This window comes from Arvicanthis niloticus, chromosome 8, assembly GCF_011762505.2.
Source record: "Arvicanthis niloticus isolate mArvNil1 chromosome 8, mArvNil1.pat.X, whole genome shotgun sequence".
NCBI classification, from domain to species: Eukaryota; Metazoa; Chordata; class Mammalia; order Rodentia; family Muridae; genus Arvicanthis; species Arvicanthis niloticus.
Window position 1 is genome coordinate 70,098,659 of NC_047665.1, and position 16,150 is coordinate 70,114,808.

The 16,150-nt window shown below is 46.2% G+C and overlaps 1 protein-coding gene across 1 annotated transcript; it reads left to right on the plus strand.

Moving 5' to 3' along the window:
- Window positions 1–11,778: 11,778 nt before the first annotated feature.
- On the plus strand, window positions 11,779–13,622 carry Ptf1a (pancreas associated transcription factor 1a). Its single transcript, XM_034510965.2, has 2 exons — window positions 11,779–12,770; window positions 13,098–13,622. Exons 1-2 carry the CDS (start codon window positions 11,993–11,995, stop codon window positions 13,295–13,297), a joined length of 978 nt encoding a protein of 325 aa, XP_034366856.1. The 5' UTR covers window positions 11,779–11,992; the 3' UTR covers window positions 13,298–13,622.
- The last annotated feature ends 2,528 nt before the right edge of the window (window positions 13,623–16,150 follow it).

Below are 16,150 nucleotides of genomic sequence, written 5' to 3' on the forward strand. Positions count from 1 at the left end.
AACATTGAGGCTAGTAGCCAGACTCTCACCCACAGTAGGTAAGCATTCTGCCACTGAGTTATACTCCCGGCCTAATCCCTGATGACTTCTAAATTATAAACGTGTGCTCCTCGGTGCTCCTATGCTACTGAACTACAGATATCATGATGGATGAATGAGACATGCACAGGTTAAAAGAATGAGATAAACATATGGATGATAGATTCCATATTTTCCCTTTATTCCAGTTGGGGTTTATCTGCTCTAGAAATGGCTGACCGATATGTTGCTGATTTTCATAGAACAGCTCCGAAGGTTCGAAGGTTTTCCTTGCTATAGACTGAGGTGTTCCTCTTTCTTTCTTTCTTTCTTTCTTTCTTTCTTTCTTTCTTTCTTTCTTTCTTTCTTTCTCCTTTATAAAGTTTTGTCTGCCTTAAGTTGCCATGGTAACTATTGCTTATCTGTTCTGTTTACCTTCACCTCTGCTCTCTGTTCCCTCTGGTCTGTAAACTCTATGTCGAAACAAAACAAAAAAACTGCTCAGGTTATTGTTCTGTCATTAATGTTCATCCCAGAAATAGACAACATAAGATCAGCTTTTCTTCTTCAAATGCTGAACATATCTGCTGAAAACCCTTGGGTTTCGTAGCTCCAATCTGAACTATAAGCATGGTTTAATGAATGAGGTTTTCATTCTGGGTAGCCGTGTGCTTAACTAAAATTCTGAACTTCTGATACTGAAAGAAGGAGAGGGTGGAGGGCAGGGAAAAGTGTTTGGTTTCTTCCTTGCTTGCTACCTTTTCCTTGCCAAGGCCTCAATAAACTCTACTCTGATTCTAATAAATCTATGTGTCTTGTGTCACAGTCTCCTTGGAATATTTAAGAACTTCATGCTGGTAACCACTAGGAGATGTCAAACTATCACACATATGTGCGTTGTACAATGACATAGAGTTTAGAATGGCATTTGTAACACACAGGTATGCCAGGCCAGGAGATTCTGTAGTAGCCATCCCCAGATCTCATTTGGTTTAACACACCACACTTTTTATATAGTTCAGGTTTGCCTGTTCTGTTAAGTTTGAGGTCTCCCTCAAAACTTCATCATCTTCACTGAAGTCCCGAAACAGACATCTGTATTTCCACAACCATTACAGAAGAGGGTCTTAAAGGAGGCCAGCTGTGTACTGGCTCTGGAGATAATACTTCCTCACAAAGTGACATGCCATCTCTTTTTCTTTCTAAAGTTAGTCTGAGTCATATAGCTGCATTTCATCTTGAAGATGTCAAGGGAGGACATATTCTTCAGTGGAAGAGGTATTTCTGCTGCATTGTCTTCCACAACCATGTGAAAACAGATGTGTGTTGGGTTAATGGCTAGTCAACTTCTAGTAACTTAGTAAGCATCTACAGAGCACCTCAAACCTGTTTAGCTCCAGAGGGAAAGTGCTACCTACATCCTGGAAATATCAACAGCCAATGATGCATCCACCTCTCAAGTCTTCTTGTCTAGGGAGGGAAATCCACAGCAAGCAACACATGTAAGCTTGGCCCCATTAGAGCATGTCACATCACACTGAGTCTTTGTATGTTTCTTCTTCCTTTGTTTAGCTTTACAGTGTGATTGTATTCAGATGGGGGGGGTGGGGGTGGATGCCAGACTTCTGAGAAAAAATCCCAAGGATTAAGAAAGGATTAAGAACATGTGAGAATACAGAATGCCCCCTCCCCCATTTTGAGACAAGGTCTTACAGTGTAGCCCAGTCTAGCTTCGAACTCATGATCTTCCTCTCTGAGTCTCCCAAGAGTTGGGATTACTGGCATGTGGCACATGAATATCTTTTCCTATGAGGTAATTCCAAGGAAATAGACTTAAAAGTCTGATGAAGAATAAATAAAGCTGAAATTCAGGATACACAAGAGATCACTTACCTCACCCCCACTCCAAACACTTTCAGACAACTTCAGCAAATGTAAAAATGCTATTATTTTAAAATTCCACTCCCAACTTAAAGTGTTACCTTGCATGCTAATACATGGCTGGGCCAGGCCACTGGGCTGCTGTGTGCTGCTGCTACCTTATGGTGCAGCTGTTTCTGTTGCTGCCTCTTGCTGAGATCAATGGCCCCGAAGTAATTGGCCTTTGAAGAGGGCAAAAAGGACAATTTTGAGCACCGGGCATTCTTTGAGGACATGGGTCTTGGTTGGTTATCCATGTGGTCATCACCGGGCCACTGTGCTCTTGGGGTGGGGGAGGTAAGGAGGGTATAAAAGTCTTATTGCCAAGCATTGAGCTTTTCTTGGAGGGGAGGGCCCACTATGTTGGAGATTTGCTGTTACTTTGCCCTAAACTGGGTGGAGCGAGGATCCAACCACTGGGTTTGACATTAACTTTCACTTTCCCAGTAGCACAGGTCTGTCTGTCCCTCTCCTCCTGACCATGCTTGTTTGTATGTATGTGAAGTGGGGCACATACTCAGGGCCTGCACATGCTTCTGAACCACACACCTAGGTCAACCCACTTCCTGTAGGAACTTTTCCACGCCCTTATTCTTGTCCACACAGGACCCCTATTTCTCACCAATATCCTTTACTGTCTGTACTGCACCCTAATTAATCTATCCTTTCCCTTAGCCTCTAAGAATTCATGATAGAGAAGGAAACTGCATCTTCTCCCTGCTTCCTCCTGTTTAACACAGTGTTTTGAATAGAGTGGATTCTCAAAATGTGCTTCTTTAAAACTAACTTAGTAATTCTTAGAACTCTCTCGTATGTGTGTATATGTGTGTGTATATGCCTGCATACACATAAGCACATGTGCCTGTGGAAGCAAGAACAAGCTTAGAGTCCTATGAGATGCCCATCTTGGTTTTTGAGACAGTATTTTTCAGTGGGACCTACTGATTAGGCCAGGCTGCCTGTCCAGGAGCCCCCAGGGATCTGCCTGACTGTGCCTCCTTGGCACTGGGATTGCAAACCCATAGTGTTTCCATAGGTAATGGGGGTCAGATTCAGTCCTCACTTGTGCCTCAGAAGGCACTTTACCTCTTGAGACATCATTCCCCAACCCTCAAACATGTATTCTTTAAAACATATGCTCAGAAAAAAATATGTTCAGTATATTTTCGCGTTTTATAGTTTCATATATAATGATGAAACAAGATCACATTAGCTTTCAAAAAATGTGGGGATTGGCTCTATGAAGAATAAGTTCCATAGTGGAAAATTTGGCCTGTTAAGGTATAGGAAAATGATAGAATTTTTGTCATTTGTTACTTGTTTTCTTTTTTTTTTTTAAATTGGGGAGCCAGCTGTGGCAGTGCATTTTTCCCCCTAGATTTACTAGGGAAATAGTAGACTACACAGTTACTGTCTTCAGGCACACCAGAAGAGGGCATCGAATTCCACTACAGATGGTTGTGAGCCACCATGTGGTTGCTGGGAATTGAACTCAGGACCTCTGTGCTCTTAGCCACTGAGCCATCTCTCCAGCCCACTTGTTTTCTTAAAGTTTCCTTTTGTGCACATTTAAAATAAACCCAACAAGAGCCTCAGCAGTTAAGAGGGCTGAGTGCTCTTCCAGAGGATCCAAGTTCAACTATCAGGAACTACATGGCAGCTCACAACCATCTGTAACCCCAGTTCTAGGGCTCCAAGGCCCTCTAGTGATCTTTGTGGGCACCAGGCACACACATGCTGCACAGATATACATGCAGGCAAAACACCCATACACATAAAATAAAGCATACAAATAAACAAATAAATAAAAGAAAGCATACCCAATGAATTAGCAGTTATGTATACACTACTTAAACACAGATTTACACGACTACATATGTAAAAATGGAATGAAAAGGTGTGTCAGCTGAAGACCTAAAATCAGCCATAGGCTAAGTCAGCCTGCTAACACAAAGCCTTGGTCTCTGTGGAAAAACACTGAAACAGATAGCTATAAGATATTGTAAACAGGCAGCTTTGGTGGAAATTTACCAGCCTGGCTAAGAACAAATAGCCATAGACCTTGTGGATAGGTAACCTTGGTGGATAGTCCCAGCTTAGATAAGAAACAAGTGATTCATAGACAGAGTCATAGTGACATGTTCCCTGAACTCCCCCGAACACCTATGCTCCTGCATCATCCCCTTCCCCACATCCTGCCTTTTTGTGTTTATAACCCCTGTGTGAAAAAGTAAAAATCACTGTTTGATTTAAAAAAAAAAAAAAGCGTGTCAGACCTTGCTAATTTTCATCTCTTCTTTTTCTCTCCTCCCCACCTCCCCTTTTGATAGTATCCAATGTTTTAACCAGGAATATGGCAATACAACTTATAACTAAGTCTGTCTGCTTCCCTTGCAGCTAGATGTGGCCTTGTGCTAGCTCTGACACATCATCACTGCTACTGCTTGTAGACTGAATTCCACTCTGTGTGCATTACCTTTAAATCACCCTGAGCTAATAATATCACATTGCACCATTTGTAGGCCAAAGAGCTCCTACGTTTTAATCAGTCTTAACTTCAGATACTTGCTATTCTATCCAAAAATAACAACATGCTGGTAACACAAAAGTTGAGAGTCAACTAGCCTATTTTTTTAGACATAATTTTGCTATTTAGCACAGGCTAGCTTCTGTCTCTTAGTCCTCCTGCCTCAGAGTCTCAAGTGCTGAGATTACAGGCATGCATATCCATGCATATCCATGCATATCCATGCACAGTAGGAAATAATGAACTCTTATGGTGGTTCAAAGCACATGCTTCAAGGTGAAACATGTCAGTGGGAAAGAACACTTTATTTCTTTGAATTCTTGTAGAGTCACTGCTTACTCATCCCTCTCTTTCCAAGTCATGAGTATGGCTAAGAGGCCTGCTGTGTTGTGCATCCACAGTGACTCAGACTCAGGATGGTCAGTGTTCATATGTGCCCATCCACTAGGAATCTAGGAAGTGGCCTGGGTGGTCAATGTCAAGAGGAATGACTCCTGTCTGATCACTTCCCATTTGGGACACACATCCAGCTATTCCACCATTGGCTGACCACTTACCACTGTTGAATAACAGCAACTTCTAGTATGTGCCTGGCATGGGTCCTATACTTTCTTAGCCATGAACCTCATTACAGGTCCTCATGTCCACAGGAGTAGAGTCACAGAAGTAAAAATCCCTGAGTTATGACTAGGAACATGCAAGGGACTTAGTTCTTAGAAAGCTCAAGTATGGGTGCCAAAGAGATGATGAAATCATCTGCTGCCAAGCCTGATGACAAGAGTTCAATCCCCAGAATCCACATAGCAGATGTGAGAAACTGTTTTTGAAAGTTGTCCTCTGACTACCACTCACCGATGGCGCGGCACATGCCACCACACACTTGAGGGAGAATTATTATGGGTATAAATCTGGAAAAGGTCTGAGGAACAAGAATCATGACCCACGAAGCATGGAGTAAGGACCGTAGGCGGAACGCAAAGGCAGGCGGCATGGTGTAAACCGAACCCCGAATCACCACAGATGCCTGTTGATAAGGACTTGGGGAAAGTAGGATGAGTGCTGTCACATGACAAGAAGATACAGGACAAGAAGTACAGGAAGAAAATACAGCAAAAGATCAATGGGTGTCACAGGCTGCAGAGCAGCAGAAAATAGGTGACTTTCATGAGCATTAATAATAATTAATAATTATTAATTATTAATAAACATTAATTAATAGTTAATATTATCTTAAATTTAAAATATTTATTTATGCATGTACACCATGTACACATTGTGGAGGTCAGAGGACAACTTATGGGAGACAATTCTCTCCTTCTACTACGTGGCTTCCGGGAATGAAACTCAGGTTGTCAAGGTTAGTGGAAAGTGCCTTTACCCACTGAACTAACTCACTGGCTCAATTTTCTTAAAATTCTTTTTAAATTATTAAATCCCTCTAAAGTTTTCCAATATTAATTGATTAAAAAAATAACATTATGCCATTTCAGTTTAACATTACAATATTAAAGACCCAGTCACTGAAGGGACTTCAAGGCTTTCCCCGAGACCCTTTGATTTTTCTATCAAAAGCTCCTTGGTCATTGTTGAAGATGGCACAAGCTAACATTCAGATCCTTTAGGCTTTAGACAATGAGATCATAAATTCTAGTTCTTAAAATGTTAATTTTTAGTAATTCTGCACATATATATTCCCATATTTAAAATTTGAAAGGCAGGCACAATAGAGTTTACAGTAAGAAAGTCTCTGTGCTTATGTCCTGATTTCCTTCTTGATGTAATTAATGTCAGTAGTATCTTGCATATCCATCCAGAGCTATTTGATACCTGCACAAATATACTGATACATTCAATATTCTGAATCCTCCCCCTTTTGTCTTGAAGTACTGAGGGTTGAGCCCAGGACTCTGTGAACAATAGACAAAAACTGTACCTAAGCCCATGTCAACCCTGTTGTCCTCTTTAAATACAAATTGGAAGGTGTTAGTCATTATTGCTTCTTTCACTTAATGACGTATCATAGAAATCATCTCAGTACCCTGCATCTATTCCCACTGAACATTTCACTACACGGATGTCTCATAACTCATTAGAAACCTCACCAATGAGCAAACACATATGGCTTTCAGGGGAGTCAGAAAAGGAAAACAAGCTCTCGTTTCTATGTAATCTCTTCTTTCTCTTCCAGAGGCTTGGTAGAGAGGCCGAGACAGAAACGTCTGCTATTAATGACTAGTCATGTTTGCATTGCTAAAGTTCAAACGCCTTCCAGAATATTGAGCCTGAAGGACAGAGCTCAGAAGCTCTGCCGTTTGTCAAACAGACCTTGGCATGACAGAAAACGCTTATTTGGATAATTATATCAGCATTTTGGTGTTTCCTCCTTTCAAGATTAATGTTTAACAGTGAGAAAGGCAAGGCAGGAAAGACGGATCTGTTTCATGGCAGCCTTGCCTCTCCTGCCCCAATTCCAACTGAAAAAGGTCTAGCTTCCCTTATGGTTTTTGAAATAATATTTGTATGTGTAGTTGGAAGATTTCATACTGGTTATACAATGTATTTTAATTATATCTATTCTCAACCTATCATTCATTCCTAAGATATATTCCTACCAGTGTGTGTGTGTGTGTGTGTGTGTGTGTGTGTGTGTGTGTGTGTGTAAGGTACTCAGCCTGATTAGTGTTGTGCATATGGGCATGGGTGTGGGCTATCTACTGCAGCATAGGTGACCTACCAATAGCCACATTCCAAGGAAAAGTGACTCTTCCTCTCCCAGATGAACATCCTCGTAGTAGGAAGTGTCTCATGGGAGACACCCCGCACATGTGCTGAGACTTCCTCATTGTGTTGGAAATCTGCTCATTTCTACCTCTGGACCCAAAATGTCCGCTATGTTATTTGGATCCAGTTAGTTAGCCATTGAGAATCTTTCTATTTGGAAATGATATTCTAAAATTTTAAATGAGGTGGGTGGAGAGACAGCTCAGTGGGTAATACACTGTGCAAGGACATGAGGGCTAGAGTTCAGATGTCCAGCACTCAAGTCAATGCCAGGTGGGCATGGCAGGGCTACTTGTTATCCCACGGGAAGCAGAGATGAAATCCCCAGAGCAAGGTGGCCTGCTAGACTGGCCCAATTGGTGAGCTCTGGGTTCAAAGGAGAGCAAGTGCCTCAATATATAGAACAGAGGGTGATTAAGGAAGTCACCTGGTGCTGATCTTACGGCCTCCGCCAGCATGTGCACATATGTGTATTCACATTACCCAGCCAACGTGTGCCACCACACATGAGAAGATATGCCATGCTCATGCAACCATGTATATCACATACACATACACATGCAAGAAAGGAAAGTGACGAGCAACATTAGGAGCAAATGAGCTTACCTATGTGAAAATTAGTGCTAAAGGACCCAAAGGAAGAAAGGGCAGAGTAATCTATGGAACCCTCCTGTGATGTAGAGTTGAGCTAGGCCTGTTGTTGGATTCTGATTCCTCTCACTGGGTTCACAGCCGTGAAGAGAAGACCTGCTTTCAAGTGGCCATCTGTAGAATAAAAAGGGGTTCCACTTAGGTTGAAAAATTATGAAGATGAGTGAATTTTAAAATCCTCTAAGGTCTTTAAGTCTAATTAAGGTGTTCACAGCTATTGAAGAGAAGAGTCAGGGGTTCCCAGAGCCCAGGGATCATCACCATGGCTTCTGAAGGCTTGAGTCACTCGGGAGATGACATCTGGAGTGATAAGCAGAGTGAGGTAGGAGTTGCGCCTTTGTGTGTGAGAAGTTAAGGATGAAGCTGGGGCTGCATTTGTACACAGCAAGAGGCTCCGACTTACATCCCCAACACCAACATCAGTAGCTCCACGTCACTGAGCGCTGTCCTGAGAGGAGGCGCTACCTCCACAGGATGAGTCTTCTGGATGGAAATTCCCCTTATCTATGGAGTATGATGCCAATGGCTAGAGAAGTTTGCTGTTTCCCAACTTGGTTTCACTTTAAGCAGAGTTTGGGGGATTACCGGTACCATTGGGTGATCTCTTCCTCAGATGTCATTATAGGGTAAGCTGTGGATACACAGTGGATACAAGATAGAGCTCAGGAAGGTAGGTATCGACCATCTGAGGTGTTCTAAAAGAAGCCTGCAGCATTTCATATCATTATAAACACCTCTGAAGCAAGGTGGGCATAAGGAGACAATTTAAACTACAAGGAAATAGGAAGCCCAGGATGTCCATCCCTCACTAACATCTCTTACCAAATTCATGCCAGGGAGAGTCAGAGACCTGGTTTCTAACCCTCCTGTCACTGTTCCCAGACACAGAGAAATGACTGAAAAGATCTAATAGGAAACAAAAGAAGAATTCACACCCAAGACTCAGGGAGGGAAAGAGAACTGAAGGGCAGAGGGAGAGACCTGGGCTCAAGTCTGGTGGCCTTTGCCAATGACTCTGGAACTAAAAACTCTGCAGAGGAGCTGAGGCCTGTGAGCTGACAGGAGGTTAAGAGGCCCTGTAGAAAGATATAAAGGAATCCTGAGGCATAACCAGGACTTGGCAGTATCTGCTGTCCTCCTCAGGGTACAGAATGGCACTTTCTAGTGAGATGGGGGGGGGGGGTCCCTTGTAGGGTTGGGGAACATTTCCAATTAAGATAGAGTAGAAGAAAGCATGTTTGAGTTCAAAGGAGAATAATGAAACCAGCCTTTTCTCACTATGAACTGCCTATGTATTTTGATGGTAGGTGTGTACATAGTTGCCCACTCCCCAGAGGATTCTGGATTATGGAAAAAGGTTTGGAATGAGAATAGGGGTTCTCACCTGCCAGGACAAGGCTCAGTTTCACCCTCTGAAGCAGCTTAAAGCTTTGAATGGCTAAGGCGCCATCCACACTATTGTGACCTTTAGTGACCCAGAGAAAATTCTCTTTATTCCCAAAAAAGTCTTTCTTCTTTTTATAAAAGAACGATCATGTTTTACTTAAAGATTTTGTGTGTGTGTGTGTGTGTGTGTGTGTGTGTGAAAGCTAGTCTCAGTTTCCTGACAAGACCACTCTGCAGCCAGACAGCAATTCCTTAAAAGGAAAAAAAAAAATGAAGACAGAGTCAAATGAGAACAGGAGAGAGAGAGAGAGAGAGAGAGAGAGAGAGAGAGAGAGAGAACATAAGTGAGTGATTTCTCTGCTGTCCCTACTATCCAAGCTTACTCTGCTGGTCTCTAAGACAGGAAGGCCTCCACTGGCGGTGAAGTTTATCAGCTTACTTGGCTGCCAAAGGTGCATTTCTGGAACTTTCCACAAACTCACCAAACACTGATTAGAATGGTTTTCCATAAGGAAGCAGATTTAATGCAATCTCATTGAATACAAAGATGCTCGTGCACTCACTCTCAAACCTCTCAGTACCCCAATATCAAGGAATCAAATACAATTTTTCAAGTACCACCTGAACCCAGCAAAGAGGACCTTCTGAGTTCTCCATGAAGACATTTTTTGTAGGGTCAAATCCAATATTCTCTGTGCTGGGTGGGCATCAGTATTTTGATAAGGTTTTGAAATCTGGTTACATATTCTTGCAAGTTCTCAGGTTGACTGACCCATTTCATTTTATTCTAATTAAGTAACAATGATAAGGAGAACGTTTATTCCCATACTCACCCTTGTTTTAGACGGGATCAGCTCTGAACTCTCAACCCAGCTTCACTCAGCCTATACAGTGCTGAGGTAACAGACATGTACCACCATGCCAAGGCATTGGGTGCTTTTCAGTACACAAAAAGCAAACTGCATGCCAGCAGCTGGCACCTACAGCTTTCCTCCCCCTGGGATCACACAGAGACATCTGAGTTAAGAATATTCCAAGGCAGCCTCCCTCCCTCCATCACAGGGAACCTGACCACCTCTGTATCTTTTTATGGATAATCACCTCTGCAGGAAGGAGGCGCTGGCTGAGAAATGGTGGTCTTGGGGTTAAATGTCTGGAGGTGTCAACAAGTCAAGGCCGATCCGTTTCTGATCTAATATTATACACTGTTTAGCCCTAATGCCTAGACCTTGGAACTTTGTTTAAACACAGTGAAATGCCAGACGTGATGCGTGCTAAAGGCACTTTCTTGAGGCTCAAGGAAGTGAGGGGAGACCTACTAACGCAGGGCGCCTCTGTAGGACAACTGTCTGAAAGGAGAAATGTCAGGCCGCGAAAACTAACAACTCCAGCCCTCTGTTGAAGGACTGCTGGACTAGAACTGGTGGCAGTTACTCTAGCAGAGTGGAATTGCCCCGACCTTGAACAAGAGTTTCTTTGTTACACTTCGGTCTGTGAGAAAGTGTGTCTTGGGCTGGTTTTATGGTGTTTGAAAATAGGAAGTAAGGTCGAAAGGGCAGCAGAGGGGGGTGGGGGGCGGGAGAAATCACTCAAAGATTGTCCGGTGGCCAGTCAGAAAGGTGAAACCCGGGCTTTGAAAATCGTTTACTCTGCCCTTTAACTACAATGGCACCTCCCAACCCCCACTCCCAACTGCTCTGTGGTGGACAATTCATTTGGCTCCCTTTGTAGCGGGTTTATTGCTCAGAACCCCTAGGGTCTGGATTTGCTTGTGGAAGAAACACACCCCACAGTGCTGCTCTGGAGCCTGCCCCTCCTGTCTGCTCTCCCTTTCTTGGGGTTGGAGAGGGCAAGGAGAGGCAGATCAACCTCGGTGACACCCTTGGACATGCATCTACTCCCTGCGCTGCGTCTGGAACATTTAGGGAGTGGGACTAGGTCACTACCAACTCTGCACATCCTTTGCAAACTTGCAAGAGTCCTTGAGTCTGATGATATCATGGAAACCCCAAATCTAATCCAGGCTAGAGCACCAGTTGTGCAACCCGAGTATGAAGAAGAGAAAAGTCTCTGAGTGCAGGCACCCAAGGATTGCTCTGGCTGCCGGCTGGAAGCTGGTTGGCTGGGACTCCACTACTTCACGCCTAGGACCTTCGGTGATGGTCCAGCCCAGGGGAGGAAACTCAGCGCTGCTCTATGCAGCGCAGCACTGAGGACGGGACCGGACCGAAGGCTGGCATGGAGGTCTGTAGGGTAGCCCTGGGAGCTGAACGCAGGGCAGGTACCAAAGAAAGCCAGAGCTGGAGGAGTTGCACCTCGTTCTGCCACACTGGCTGAAACTGAGGACAGCGTCCCTGCGGCTGCCTCTCCAGCGGGTCCCCTCCCCGCCCGCGCCCCGTGCTCTGATTGGCTGGCGCGCGGGGTCCCTGGCACGCGCCTGTGGATGTAGTTATAAGAATCCTCGCGTGCCGGCCCTCAGCTCCAGCAAGCGGGTCCCAGCCCTCCCCAGTGTATCCCAGCGCCAGTCAGAGCCAGCGGCCGCGCGCACTCCAGGGAGGCCTCCGGGCGGGGACCCGCGGCCCCCTCGCCTTCCCCAACGCCAACCCCACGAGGGAGGGGCTGCGGGACCTACCCGAACTGCCACGGATCACTCACAAAGCGTCACCCCGAGCAGCCCATCAGTCCCTCCGTGCCTCAGCGGCGGACGGCATGGACGCCGTGCTGCTAGAGCACTTCCCCGGGGGCCTGGACACCTTCCCGTCCGCTTACTTTGATGAGGAAGATTTCTTCACGGATCAGTCCTCTCGGGACCCGCTGGAGGACGGCGACGAGCTGCTAGGGGACGAGCAGGCGGAGGTCGAGTTCCTCAGTCACCAGCTGCATGAATACTGCTACCGCGACGGGGCGTGCCTGCTGCTGCAACCCGCGCCCTCGGCCGGCCCGCACGCGCTCGCCCCGCCGCCTTTGGGGGACCCTGGCGAACCCGAGGACAGCAGCAGTTATTGCTGCGATGCAGGGGCGCCTCTCGGCGCCTTCCCCTACTCGCCCGGCTCACCGCCCTCGTGCCTCGCTTACCCTTGCGCCGCGGTGCTGTCCCCCGGTGCGCGGCTCCGTGGTTTGAACGGGGCGGCGGCAGCAGCGGCGGCGGCAAGGCGGCGGCGACGCGTGCGCTCCGAAGCGGAGCTGCAGCAGCTGCGACAAGCAGCCAACGTGCGAGAGCGGCGCCGCATGCAGTCTATCAACGACGCCTTCGAGGGGCTGCGTTCGCACATCCCCACGCTGCCCTACGAAAAGCGTCTCTCCAAGGTAGACACGCTGCGCTTGGCCATAGGCTACATCAACTTCCTCAGCGAGCTCGTGCAAGCCGACCTGCCACTGCGCGGGAGTGGCACAGGTGGTTGCGGGGGCCCAGGTGGCAGCCGACACCTCGGAGGGGACAGCCCGGGTAACCAGGCCCAGAAGGTCATCATCTGCCATCGAGGCACCCGTAAGTGAGTCTGTATCTCAGCTTCTCAGCTCAGGAAACGGGGACAGAAATGGAATCTTGGGCAGTCTGGCACAGGGACTGGCGGATGAGGATGAACTGTAGGTGGGACCATAGGAACTAGGAGTGTGGCTTTTCTGATATCTGATATTTGACCAAGGACAAGTGTCCTCGCCAGACACACACTGGGTTCCAGGAAGAGGACGCTGAGAGTTTGAGGTGTTGAATAGAAATGGGTCTCAATTGTCTCAGAGGGGACCCTAAAGGGCCATGGGTAAGTTTTGGGAACATGGTTGAATATTCACAATGTTTTCTCCTTTTCTCTTTCAGGTTCGCCCTCTCCCAGTGACCCAGATTATGGCCTCCCTCCCCTTGCAGGGCACTCTCTTTCCTGGACTGATGAAAAACAGCTCAAAGAACAAAATATTATCCGTACAGCTAAAGTGTGGACCCCAGAGGACCCCAGAAAACTCAACAGTAAATCTTTCGACAACATAGAGAACGAACCACCCTTTGAGTTTGTGTCCTGAGAAAGCTCACATCGGGTCATCTGTGTCTTTGTGCATATTGTACGTGTAAACACCTATAATGTAAATGTAATTTAAAGACCACATTTTTCTAATGGCAATCAACTGTTATTTATCTATTTATTATTCTGTTGAGTTCATGAAATAGATTGTCTTTTTAAAATATATAATTTATATAATTTATCGTGATATTCTATAATATGATTTCCCCCAGCACCTTTGACAGAACTCTGAGCTGGAAGCAGTCTGTCCAGGAAACGCCGTGCTTATTTAATGTCAGAATTGGTTTATTTCTGAGTGTTGTTAATAAATGCTATTCACATGTGTTTCTATAAGCCGTTTGCTTAACAGATCATAGGCGTCACTGTATCTCTTGAAAGAATTAACTTGCTTAAAAGTGGCAAAAGCAGAGACTCAAATCTAAACCATCTAAGAGTAAACTATATTTCATTTAGATTTGGTCTGAAGGGGAGCAGTTGTGGGTGGGAGGATACACCCCAGCTTTCTGACAGCCCCTAGTCTGTCTCCCTGGTTCTAAATAGTAGTAACCTGCCTGTATTTGTTCCCTAATCAAAACACTCCAGGGAACAACTAGGCCATGGGTTATTTATTATTCCCATTTTCCAGAGAGGGAAAGCTGAGGCTTAGGAACAATGTTTCACATGCCCCAAGTGACTGCCACAGTGCCTGGTCTTAGTGTGTGAAAGTGAAGGCTCTGTGATGGAGGGGACAGAGGTGAGATTCCTGTCTGGGCAAGGGAAGGGGCTTCTTCTGCTTGCACTGGCTTGGGAGAAAGAACTACTTTAGAGCAGAGCTGGGAAGCGTCCCTTCTGCACTTAAGCATCAGAGTTTTGGAAGTAGAGTCTCACTTGGGTTCGTTGACCTCGGTGAACAGGAGACCACGCATAACCTTGAGGAGTTTTAGGTAAGAAAAGGAGGAGCTCTACACTTAGTAATTTCTAAGGCTGGCGTTAGTTAGTAAATAGCCCTCCTCTGCCCACAACAGTAGGGAGCAGCCTGAGGCGGAGGGAGCAGGGTCGCCCTCTAGCGAACTCAAAGAGAAGCGCTGGAGAAGTCTGGACCCTCAGCCAGAAGCCAGGACTGGGCTTGTCCCTCCCCCTCCCCCCTGTCCCCATCCCCGAAGTCACAGTGGACTCTATCCAAGGCCCTCCGGTCGCCCTCGCCCTCCAGCCAGTGGTGTCAGGACTCACAGTGCCGTGTGAAGGGGAGGCGCGTGGGGGTGGGGCAGGAGACGCTCACTTTGGCGTATTTGACTCCGAGCCTGGTCAAGGTGAACTGCTTCTCCTAGCAATTCAAGCCTGGGGAGTCAAGGTACGGTAGCCCATATTCCCACTGCCCCTCCCACCTCCACCCTCCCTCCCCACCCCGGTCTGGCCAGAGGACAACGTACAGACAGCATGCTAATCGCTTTAACCTAGTTTCAGACCCACCGAGGGGTTCCCCCGCGCGCACCGCGGGTGCCATGGACCTCATCCAAGAGTAATTAAAGCGAGGCTAGGAGCTGGACCGACCCCGCAGAGCGGCCTGGCCAGACACGCTGAGATTCTGGGTCGCGACGCTCCCAGGAGGCCTTGAGTCCTGGATCCTCTCACCTCTCCAGCTTTCTCCTCTTCTCCTGCTTCCTTTTCCCCCTAAAAGTTGCTTTTACACTGGGGATGTTTGAGAAGGAGAAGCAAAATAATTCGATTTTGTCTTGTATTATGGCCTCATTAAACACGAAAGTTGCTTTTGTACAAATGCTACCATCAGGCATGTAATCTCATTACACTCATTAGAAAGTCAAATGTTAGACAGACTTCAACTTCCTTATACTTTATGGAAGTGTATTGGTTTCCCCCTCCTGGGTAGACCTGCCTTTCGATTGGATGGGGCAATGTGGCACTTCGCAGTTCAAACACTACAATCATTGTGGTGTGGCACCTTTTATTTCGAATGCCACTTTTTTTGTGTGATTCAATGCATCAACACATCCTTTAGTGCTGTGCAGATGAAGCGGAAGAGCCCAGCTAAGCGTTCAAAGCACCAAGGTCTCTATCTTGTCACTCTCGTGTCCTGACTTGGCAAGTCCCTTTAAGCACAATCTTCAAAGAGACTGACAGTTTCTTTTTATTTACTCATAATCTATTCACTCCAGTGTAGCAATTCTTTTTCTTTAAAAAAAAAAAATACAGCAGTAAAAGCAGAACAAATGTATCATTTCAGAGCCTCATTTCAGAGCCTCATTTGGCATCAGAGAGGACTGAAGGGTGCTGGACGCAGGGAAGCCAGGCTGGAGAGTCTCTGGCCTGTGGCATCTCTGGCCCATAGATACAGCCTGGCACTGGGAAGACCTTGAGGGGACAACTTGAGTGATGGGTAAGCAGCAGTCCTAAGTCAATATGCCCCTGCCCCCATCACTACCCCAAATCTTATGAAAATAATTGAGGTAGCCAGATTGATAGGGGGCTGTGAAGAAGCTTTGCCAAGCCTTGCTTTTCTGACCCATCAGCCCTTGTGCTGAACCCTGGCCAGCCACCACTACTAGAATGACTTTAAAGTTCACCCTGGTGGCCCTCATCATTTAGCATAATAAAGAAGCTGTGAACCCAGCTGGGGGTGTATTTTATGATCTCTACTGCAGAGCTGACTAAATCATTACTCAGTGGTCCAGATTCCACTGCTGGTCATGGGCATGGGGTGGGGGTGGGGGGGAGAGTGCTACAGAAGATGTAATTCTTTATTAAAAGTGGGGTTGCAGTGTTGTGGCTTCTCCCCACAACTCTCTACCCTCTCTAGACCAAACCAAGTCTTCAGCTCCAGACTACTGCTTTCTCCATTCCCGATTTCTGAACTGAC